At 53.0% G+C, this 10,366-nt stretch overlaps 1 protein-coding gene across 2 annotated transcripts; it reads left to right on the top strand.

Moving 5' to 3' along the window:
* Positions 1-271: 271 nt before the first annotated feature.
* Positions 272-9,208, top strand: E2f1 (E2F transcription factor 1). Of its 2 annotated transcripts, XR_007211164.1 has the most exons (8): positions 287-547; positions 5,448-5,538; positions 5,863-6,082; positions 6,831-6,983; positions 7,406-7,520; positions 7,615-7,834; positions 7,947-8,409; positions 8,771-9,208. XR_007211164.1 is itself a non-coding variant. In XM_048347458.1 (7 exons), the coding sequence occupies exons 1-7, from the start codon at positions 287-289 to the stop codon at positions 8,195-8,197; spliced, it is 1,311 nt and encodes a 436-aa protein (XP_048203415.1). In that variant the 5' UTR covers positions 272-286; the 3' UTR covers positions 8,198-9,208. The 2 variants fall into 2 exon arrangements, 1 of the variants encoding a protein (XP_048203415.1); XM_048347458.1 differs by having other exon boundaries at positions 272-547; positions 7,947-9,208.
* Positions 9,209-10,366: the final 1,158 nt, after the last annotated feature.

Below are 10,366 nucleotides of genomic sequence, written 5' to 3'. Positions count from 1 at the left end.
CCCCGCGCCGCCACCCGGTCCCGCCCTCCGCCGCCGGGCCGGCGCGCCGAGACCAATGGGCGCTGTCGCCGCCGCCTGCGTCATAGCCCAGACAGCCAATAGCGACGGCTCTCGGCGGCTCGTGGCTCTTTCGCGGCAAAAAGGATTTGGCGCGTAAAAGTGGCCCGGACTTTGCAGGCTGCGGCGGCCGGGGGCGGAGCGGGATCGAGCCCTGGCCAGGACCTGCAGCCATGGGCCCGCGCCGCCGCCGCCGCCTGCCACCTGAGCCGCGCGGGCCTTGAGCACCATGGCTGTGGCCGGGGGCCCCACGGGCGGCCCGTGCGCGCCGGCGCTGGAGGCCCTGCTCGGGGCCGGCGCGCTGCGGCTGCTCGACTCCTCGCAGATCGTCATCATCTCCACAGCTCAGGACGCCAGCGCCCCGCCGGCCCTCGCCGGCCCCGCTGCGCCCGCCGTCGGCCCCCGTGACCCCGACCTGCTGCTCTTCGCCACGCCGCAGGCGCCCCGACCCGCACCCAGCGCTCCGCGCCCGGCTCTCGGCCGCCCGCCGGTACGGACCCCAGGGACGCCGGGCCGACTGCGCCCCCTGAGCCTCTGTGCTGTTCCGGGCAGGCGCAGGGTTGGGCCCAGAGGCGGCGGGGGAGGGGAGGACTTAGGCGCCGGCGCGGGGCGGTGCACAGCCTGGGTTGGGCTTCGGGGCTCCACCCCGAGGTGCGGGTGACCGCGGGCTGGTCCTTGTTTGGCTTCTCTGTGCCCTGGGCCTCCACTTCCTCGCCGAAGCCGCTCGGGCGTCGGACTCATTGGTAATAATGGTCCACGTGTATTCAGCTCATGCTTACTGCATGCCAAGGTCTTTGGCAAGCTTGAAGCCGCCCCCAGCGCCCGACCCCGCTGTGAGCTTGGGGTGTGTCACGTGCCCATCGGCGGGAGGGAGGCACTGGAGTCCTGACCGGAAAGTGACTTGCCACTTGCCCCTTGCCCCCTCACACAACGCCGCTGCAGGTGGTGGGGCTGAGATTTGAACTCCTGGCTGCTGGCTTGCGGTCAGCAAGCGGTTGGGTATTGGGCACCGCTTCTGGGGAGATAAAGGAAGAGACGTTGGGGAGCCAATGAGACCCTCCCTCCTGCCCCAGTGCTGGATGGCCAGGTGCAGGCCTGGCCTCAGGCCTCTGGGGAAGAGGCCTCCCGATGGGGAGGCCTTCTCTGCAGGGGTGGGGCGCTGGGCCAGCTGCTGGTCCCCTCCCTCTGCCTGTCCTTCCATCTGCCACCCTCCCAGCCCCTGGTTGCCATGGATCCTCATTAATCAGGCACACAGACCCCTGAACCTCTGTGGAAGGCTGGGTGGGCCTGGCTCTGGGTGCTGGAGAGGAGGCTGCTAATGCCAGGACAGAAAGCTCTGCCTCAGGGGAATCCCTGCATTGGGTGGTCCCTACTTCCTGAGCAATTAAGGAGCCCAAGGTCATTTCAGATTGGTGGGCCCCGGGAAGCAGCAGCCCTGCTACGCGTAAGGAGGGAGTGGAAGTCTGAACTTGGACCTCTAGGCTGGAGGGCTGGGACAGCCCAGGCATGACAGAGTCTCAGTAGGGGGCTTGGAGCAAGTGGGATGGGCCAGGCCCAGCCCTAGACATTGAGGTAGAAGCTGCTTAACTACTGATGGGGGTGTAGATGGCAGCTGGTCCCTGAGGCATCTTGAGAAGGCCTCCCACCCCTTTGGCCTAGTGCCCAGTGCTGCCTTCCTTCCGGAATCACCAAGATGCTAATAATAATAACAATAGCAGCCCCCACTGTTTTGAAGATGTTTTGTGTGCCAGGCTTTGTGCCAACCACTTTATCCAATTAACTTACTTGACCCTGTCAGCAGCCTTCCTTTTTTATAGATAGGGAAACTGAGGCCCAGAGATGATTGAACCTTCCCTGGTCATTCTGGTGGGACCAGGCTGAATTTCTTGGCTGTTGACCTGGAGAAGCTAGTGGAGGTTGAAGAAAGCCCAGAAAGGTCTCAGAGGCTCGTGTCAGGGTGTATACTCCAAGAACCTCTTGTTGCAGGGACTAGCTTGGGCCTGGACAGGTATCCTTTGCTCATTACATGGCTGCACTTAGGACTCCTGTAGGTCCTGTCCTAAGCCTTCAGGTCTGGAAGGAGGAGAAAAACCTTCTATCCCCTGCCAGTGATGTTAGGGGCCAGCACCTTATTTGCTGACACAATCCATTTAATAGTTGCACTACTGAGGGCCCCATGATCTGCAGAGTTGGGTAAGGGAACCCTACCTTTGTCCTTAAAGACCAATAGGCACTTTTCTGTAGGTGGGCAGGGAGGGGCTGGCACATCCTAAAACTGAAGGCCAGAAATGCTGGCCTAGTTGCTTTCTGCTTTGGCATTTCTTTGGGGAAGCCCTTGAAATAAGCTACAGGCTTGGCTTCTGCCCCAGGAGTCATCTGTTGATAGTGCTTCCTATATACAGAGTTTGAAAGACATTTCTTCTGGCTCTGCCTTGTCTACCTCCAACCTTTTTACATGGACATTAAAAAATGACAACAAAAAACCCAGCCAGGTGCTGATAACGCATACCTGTAATCTTAGCTACTTAGAAGGCTGACATCCGAGCATCATGGTTTGAAGCCAGCTGAGGCAAGAAAGTCTGTGAGACTCTTATCTCCAATTAGCCACCTGAAAATCAGAGGTGGAGCTGTGGCTCCAAGTAGTAGAGCACTAGCCCTAATAATAATAATAAAAAAAAAAACACCTCAGGGACAGGGCCCAGGACCTGAGTTCAAGCCCCGAAACTGACATCCCCCCAACCCCCACAAAACAGGCTTGTTGGTTAGTAGGCAACTGTTCCCAGCAGTCTCATCTGTGGCCAGAGGATCAGAAGTTCAAGGCCAGCCTTGGGCTACATAGAAAGATCTTATCTCAGGAACAAACCAAAATGAAAAATCCCTAAAGCTTTTCATTATGCATATAATTGTAGAAAACAGTATTAAGAAACTAGAAAGATGGGCTCCAGAGGCTCATGCCTGTAATCCTTGCTACTCAGGAGGCTGAGATCTGAGGATCACGGTTCAAAGCCAGCCCAGGTAGGAAATGCCATGATACTCTTAACTCCAGTTAACCACCAGAAAATTGGAAGTGGTGTTATGGTTCAAAGTGGTAGAGCTCAAGGACAGCACCTAGGCCCCAAGTTCTAGCCACACTACCCACAAAAAAAAAAAAAAAATGGTAGAAAGCAGGGAGCCAGTGGCTTATGTCTATAATCCTAACTACTCAGGAGGCTGAGATCTGGTGGATCTTGATTTGAAGCCAGGCTAGGCTTCATGTGTCTGTGAGACTCTTCAAAATAACCAACAAGGGGGTGGGGGGTTGGTAATATGGCCTAGTGGCCCTGGGTTTGATTCCCCAGCACCACATATATAGAAAATGGCCAGAAGTATCACTGGCTCAAATGGCAAGAGTGCTAGCCTTGAGCAAAGAGAAGCCAGGGACAGTGCTCAGGCCCTGAGTCCAAGGCCCAGGACTGGCAAAAAAAGAAAGAAAGAAAATAGCCAACAAGGGCTAGGAATATGGCCTAGTGGCAAGAGTGCTTGCCTTGTATACATGAAGCCCTGGGTTCGATTCCCCAGCACCACATATATAGAAAATGGCCAGAAGTGGTACTGTGACTCAAATGGCAGAGTGCTAGCATTGAGCAGAAAGAAGCCAGGGACAGTGCTCAGGCCCTGAGTCCAAGGCCCAGGACTGGCCCCCCAAAAATAAAATAACCAACAAACCATATTGGAGGCATAGCAGGTCTAGCATGTGCAACACCTTGAGTTTGATCCCTAGCACTATCCAAAAACAAAAGTTGAAAGGGGCAGTGTGCTAGCTTTTTGTTTTTCTTCCTGTTTTCCTTCTCTGTGGCTGTCTTTTTCAGTTGTAGAGATTTTTTTTTTTTTTTTTTGGCCAGTCCTGGGCCTTGGACTCAGGGCCTGAGCACTGTCCCTGGCTTCTTCCCGCTCAAGGCTAGCACTCTGCCACTTGAGCCACAGCGCCGCTTGTGGCCATTTTCTGTATATGTGGTGCTGGGGAATCGAACCTAGGGCCTCGTGTATCCGAGGCAGGCACTCTTGCCACTAGGCTATATCCCCAGCCTGTAGAGATATTTTTAAAAATAAATTTATTTTAAATTTTATTTTGTGTTGATAGTGGGGCTTGAACTCAGGGCCTTAACTTTTGCTGCTCAAGGCTGGTGTTCTACCAGTGGAACCACATCTCCATCTCAGTCTTTTTGCTGGTTAATTGGAGACAATCTTTCAGAAACCAGACAGCCAGTGGCCCACACCTGTAATCCTAGCTACTTAGAGGCTGAGATCTGAGGATCACAGTTTGAAGCCACGTGGGACAGGAAAGACCATGGGACTTTTATCTCCAGTTAACCAGCAAAAAGTCTCTTAGACTCTGCCCAGGTTGACTTTGAACCTTGTTCCTTATTTCAGGTGTGAGCCACTGCTATCCAGCTTTATAATTTTTAAATTGTAGATGTCCCTTTATGCCCATATTCAAACAGTGCACCATTCACATTGCCCAGGTAAGGCAGTCTCCTGGGGTCTCCCACGTAGAATTTGCTCCCGATATTCTATAACAACCAGCCAGAGAAAAGTTAATGAGATTTGTAGTCTTGGAAAGGATGATGTACATCTATTGCCCTGTCAGTGTTTTGTTTGTCAGGCCTGTCTTTAAGAGAACTATGGCTTGCCTCCTTGCTTTTCTGAATAGAATTCCAGAGCCTAAAAAAGCCAAGGCCTTCACGACCTCTTTGGTACATGGGTGATTGAATCAGTTGGATTTCTCCACCAGTGAATGTCTTCACAGGGCTTTCAGGGTTCCCATGCTAGGGTTTCACAGTGGTGACAGCTGGGCGCCGGTGGCTCACCTGCTATTGACTAGAAACAGTTATTTGATCTGGGGACACAGCTGGATGGTAGAATGCATAAGGGGGGAAAAAACCAAAATCCAGCTTCCAGCAAAGTGCTGGTGGAGCTAGGACTCAGGTCTTCTGCCTTCCACTTGAGTGGCCTGTGTGTGAAGATTATGACCCCTAAAATCTGTCTACCTCACTAACATTTTTTTTTTTTCTGTGTTGTTCTTATGGCTTGAACTCAGGGCTTGGGTGCTCTCCCTTTGGCTTTTTGCTCATGACTGGTGCTCTACCACTTGTCATAGCTCCACTTACAGCTTTTTGGCGATTAATTGGAGATAAGAATCTCATGGACTTTCCTGTCATCAGAGTAATGATTCTCAGATCTCAGCCTTCTGGATAATTATAAGCGTGAGCCACTGCCATCTAGCTTTATTCACACACTTTGACATCTACGTAGAGAAACGGAGGCAGATGTAGTACAGGAAGACTGAGCCCTTAGCCACATCTCTTGGCCTGCCTTCTAGTTACTGGCATCCTCCCTGGTTTCTGCTGCAGGTAAAACGGAGGCTGGACCTGGAAACTGACCATCAGTACCTGGCTGAGAGCAGTGGGCCCGTGCGGGGCAGAGGCCGCCACCCAGGAAGAGGTACTCAGATTCATCCGGCCCGGATGGGGGTGTGTGGACAGCAACCATACTTGCACACTAACCTAGCTGGTGAAGCTTAGGCCTGAACCAGGCTTCTGGGAAGCCTAGCAGGCAACTGGAGTGGTTGCTCAGCAGGTTCTAGATGGGGAGTTCCCTGGCCAGAAGAGGAATGCTATGGTTGGCAGGGCTTCCCTGCTGAGCCTAGCCAAGGGGAAGGAACCACCTGCTCCTCACCCTATTCTGTTCTGTAGCCAGGGAGGTGGGCTTTTATAGGGGTAGAATGAGGGCTGAGGGGTCTTGCCTCTCCTGATCCCTCCTCCACAGGTGTGAAGTCCCCCGGGGAGAAGTCCCGCTATGAGACATCCCTGAATCTGACCACCAAGCGCTTCCTGGAGCTGCTGAGCCGCTCGGCGGATGGTGTCGTAGATCTGAACTGGGCAGCTGAGGTGCTGAAGGTGCAGAAGCGGCGCATTTATGACATCACCAATGTCCTCGAGGGCATTCAGCTCATCGCCAAGAAGTCCAAGAACCATATCCAGTGGCTGTAGGTACCTCCAAGGCTGGGAGTTAGGCAACAGCCATGACAGGCAGAAGTGCCTGGTTGTGCCAGTCTGAGCCTCTGTCTTAACTACTGGGAGGGGAGGGGTGGCGTCCCTGGGGTGGCAGGTGCGGAGCAGTGCAAGTCTGTACAGCTCACTGCAGTTGTATCTCTCCACCTGGGTAACCACCACCTGGGCCAAGATAAAGAATACTTGCAGCCTCCTAGAAGATTCCAGCCTCCCCTCCCTTCCCCTGTCATCACCCACCTTCATTCTACCATGCACAATTCTGTCTCCAGCTATCCAGGAGATTTGTCTGGCATATGTTTTATTTTTGTTATTCTTGATTTATTTTTCCCTTCACACTTTTCCCCACGCATCCTGCTACCCTCTCTGTCACATCTATCTGCCTTTTTGGTTTTTGATAGGTCATTCTGTATTGTTTTTCTTTTTACTTGATAAGGCATCTGGGAAATAACTGCATCTAATGTAGTTCATCTTATTCGGCTGTCATATTCCATGGCGTGTCTGTACTATTATTTACTTACCTAACCCCCTGCTAGGGACATATCGGTACTTGTTGACTGTCAGACCAGACTTTCAACCCTATGCCAGTCTGACTTAGACCCTGATGCAGGAGCCACAGAGGCTTGCCTGGGCCTCAAAGAACCTCAGCAGCCGGCTGTCCTGAGGGCCAGGGCTGATGGGCAGTGGGGCCAGGAGCTGCTAACCCTCCCAGGTACCTCCCCACAGAGGCAGTGACGCCATGGTGGGGATCAATGGGCGGCTTGAAGGGCTGACCCAGGACCTTCAGCAACTGCAAGAGAGCGAGCAGCAGCTAGATCACCTGATGCACATCTGTACCACCCAGCTACAGCTGCTTTCTGAGGACTCTGACAACCAACGATATCCTTGGATTGGCCAGTGGGAGTGGAGGGCAGGTCTGGCAGGTGACTGCCCCACCCGAGGGGGATGGGAGAGGTTATCCTGGGCTCTGGATTCTGAATTCTGCCTTTGGCTGTAAGTCATAGCTCAGCATTTACTCACCAAACCCTGGACGAGGTAGTTTAACCTTTTGGAGGTCTCTGCCTCATCAAAAAGGAAGTAGCTGAGTGTTAGTGGCTCCTATAATCCTAGCTACTTGGGAGGTTGATATCTGAGTATCAGTATCCTGCCTAAGCAGGAAAGTCCATGAGACTCTTATCTCCAATTAATCACCAAAAAAAGCTGGAAATGGAGCTGTGGCTCGAGTGGTAGGTAGGGTGGTGGCACAAAAGCTCAGGGATAGTGCCCAGGCCCAAAGTCATGTGGTCCTTGACTCCACCAACCCTAGCCTATGTGACCTGCCAGGACCTTCGTAGTATCGCAGACCCTGCAGAGCAGATGGTAATGGTGATCAAGGCCCCTCCAGAGACCCAGCTTCAAGCTGTGGACTCTTCAGAGGTGAGACCAAGGATTCCAGACCTGACCAGGACAGACTGGGTTGGGATGGTGGTCACTTAGGCCTCAGTTTACCCTGCCTGCTGCCTCCACCCAGACCTTTCAGATCTCCCTTAAGAGCAAACAAGGCCCCATCGATGTTTTCCTGTGTCCTGAGGAGAGTTCAGGGGGGATCAGCCCTGGGAAGACCCCTTCCCAGGAAGCATCTTTTGGGGAGGAGAAGACAGCTGACCCTGTCACCACAGTGCCACCACCAACATCTCCCCACTCGTCCCCCACCACGGATCCCAACCAGTCCCTGCTTAGCCTGGAGCAAGGTAGGTGAAAGAAGAGTGGAGGTCATCCTAAGTAGTCCAACAGGATTGACAGCCCCTTCTTTTCCTCCCTGCTGGGCCCTTCCAGGTCTGAGGTGCTCTCCTGTCTTCCCAGAGCCCCTGCTGTCACGGATGGGTGGCCTCCGGGCCACAGTGGACGAGGACCGTCTGTCCCCACTGGTGGCTGCTGACTCGCTCCTGGAACATGTGCGGGAAGACTTCCCCAGTGGGCTCCTTCCTGAGGAATTCATCAGCCTCTCCCCCCCACACGAGGCCCTTGACTACCACTTTGGCCTGGAGGAAGATGAGGGCATCAGAGACCTATTTGACTGTGACTTTGGGGACCTGACCCCCCTGGATTTCTGATGGGGGCTTTGGGGCCAGGGTCTCCCGAGATACCTACCCCATGTCTGCAGCCCTGGAGCTTCCTGCTCTGGGTCAACCTTCTGGCCCAATTAGAAAAGTATAATTTATACCCTCTCTCCTTTCTCCAGCAGCTTCTAGCCCTGGGGTCTGGCTGCAGCCAGGAGGTTGAGCAGGCCAGGAAAGGAAGGATTCTGTGTGTGTGGTATATATATGTACCTGACACCCCGCTTGTGTGTAGTGTGGGGTGAGTAGTGTGAGCATGTGTGTGTGCGTGTGTGCCTGTACCGGGGAATGAAGGTGAACACACTTGCATGTATTGAAGACATGCTCTAGTGTGTCCACATGTGTGTGAATGAGTCCATGTGTGTGCATGGGGTGCTCTAACTGCACTTTTGGTTTCCTTGCTCCAGGGGCCCAGTGTGGCCCAGGTGGCTCCCTGTTCCCAGAATCCTGTGCTTTGACTAGGCCAGGTGGGAGGCCTTGGCTGGCTAGGCTTGCAGGGCAGCGAGAGCACTTCTTGTCTTAAAGGTTTTCTGATCGAAGCTTTAATGGAGCATTTATTTATTTATCAAGGTCTCTTTGGCAAGCCTGAGGAGTGAGCAAGGGTGAGACGGGTGTGGGGCTGACACCCCCACTCCCTATATCCTTGTGCAAGGGCAAGGATCCTCCAGCTATTCTTTGCCCTACCTTGGAGGAGCAGAGGCCTGAGCGGTTTATTTATTGGTAAAGGGAGGGAGGGAGACAGATTGGGTGGATGGAGGGAGGGATGGTCCCTTTTCCAGGGGGATCACTTTAGGGCCCTAGCTACATGCACCTCATGAATATGAGGGAGAGGTGAATGGGGACCTTCACTGACAGGGTAGGCCAGAAGGGTGGGTAAAGGGCTCACTAGCCTAGACCCAGGGGCCCCTCCTGTGGTATTTGAACCCCCCCCTTACTGCTCTGTCCCACCTTCCAATCTGCACTTTGTTTCTTAACAGCTCTGTTCCCTCCTGCTTTGGTTTTAATAAATATTTTGATGACGCTTGGGCTGGGTTTTAGGACTCTATTCCATAAAATCTGGAAGTAGGAGAAGCCAAGATTGCTGGTGAAAAGCTCATTCTCTGCCTGACTAGCCTTTGAGTCTCAACCCTCCAAAAGGAAGATGTCACTGTTTTCTTCTAACTTAAATAGTATTTTAGGGGCTGGGAATGTGGTTGAGTGGTTGAGTGCTTACCTTTCATGCATGAAGCCATGGGTTTGATTCCTCAGCACCACATAAACAGAAAAAGCAGAAATGGCACTGTGGCTCCAGGGGTAGATTGCTAGCCTTGAGCAAAAAGAAGTCAGGGGGCTGGGAATATGGCCTAGTGGCAAGAGTGCTTGCCTCCTACACATGAAGCTCTCGGTTCCATTCCCCAGCACCACATATATGGAAAACGGCCAGAAGGGGCGCTGTGGCTCAAGTGGCAGAGTGCTAGCCTTGAGCGGGAAGAAGCCAGGGACAGTGCTCAGGCCCTGAGTCCAAGGCCCAGGACTGGCCAAAAAACAAAAACAAAACAACAACAAAAAAAATAAGTCAGGGACAGTGCTCAGGCATTGAGTCCAAGCCCCAAAAAGTATTTTAGCTGGGCCCTGGTGGCTCATGCTTGCCACTCAGGAGGCTGAAATCTGCAGATCACAGCTTGAAGTCAGCCTAGGTAGGAAAATCCAACCAGCAAAAAGCCACTCTACCAAAGAGTAGAGTTGCTAGCCTTAAGGGGAAAAGTCGAGCAAGAGGTTGGACACACAATTTATTATTATAGAATGCCATGCACAGAAGTGCAAAAAGTAGCAGATTATGAATACCACTCCTTCCCCAGCACCAGAGGCCACTGCTGCTCAGTTCACTGTTTCTTGCAGGTGTCTCAGCTTCAGTAAAATACAATGGGCCATGTTTGTATTCTGGTACTTTCCAGCCTTGGAATGCATGTGTTGCCTCCCCTAATGGGGCTTTCACTTTGATAGGAGAAATGGGGTGCAAATGAGGAAATTGGGCTTCCTGGAAGATCAGTACTGGTTGGAGAACAGAGCAGTAGGGTTAACTGAGATAGGGAAAGGGAGAATATACACAGTAAGAAATGGTATGGGCAAAAGCCCTTGGGCAGGGTGGAACAGTACGGAGAAGGACCTGGAAGAAACTAGTGTGGC

This window comes from Perognathus longimembris, chromosome 6 (assembly GCF_023159225.1).
Source record: "Perognathus longimembris pacificus isolate PPM17 chromosome 6, ASM2315922v1, whole genome shotgun sequence".
Classification (NCBI taxonomy): domain Eukaryota; kingdom Metazoa; phylum Chordata; class Mammalia; order Rodentia; family Heteromyidae; genus Perognathus; species Perognathus longimembris.
This window is presented reverse-complemented; position numbering and strand designations above follow the sequence as displayed.

Excerpts from the sequence above, each read along its gene's own strand:
- E2f1 (XM_048347458.1), top strand. The coding sequence starts at position 287 with ATGGCTGTGGCCGGGGGCCCCACGGGCGGCCCGTGCGCGCCGGCGCTG. Across the intron at positions 548-5,447 it reads CGGCTCTCGGCCGCCCGCCG|GTAAAACGGAGGCTGGACCT; the intron begins GTACGGACCCCA and ends TTTCTGCTGCAG. Across the intron at positions 6,984-7,405 it reads GAGGACTCTGACAACCAACG|CCTAGCCTATGTGACCTGCC; the intron begins ATATCCTTGGAT and ends GACTCCACCAAC.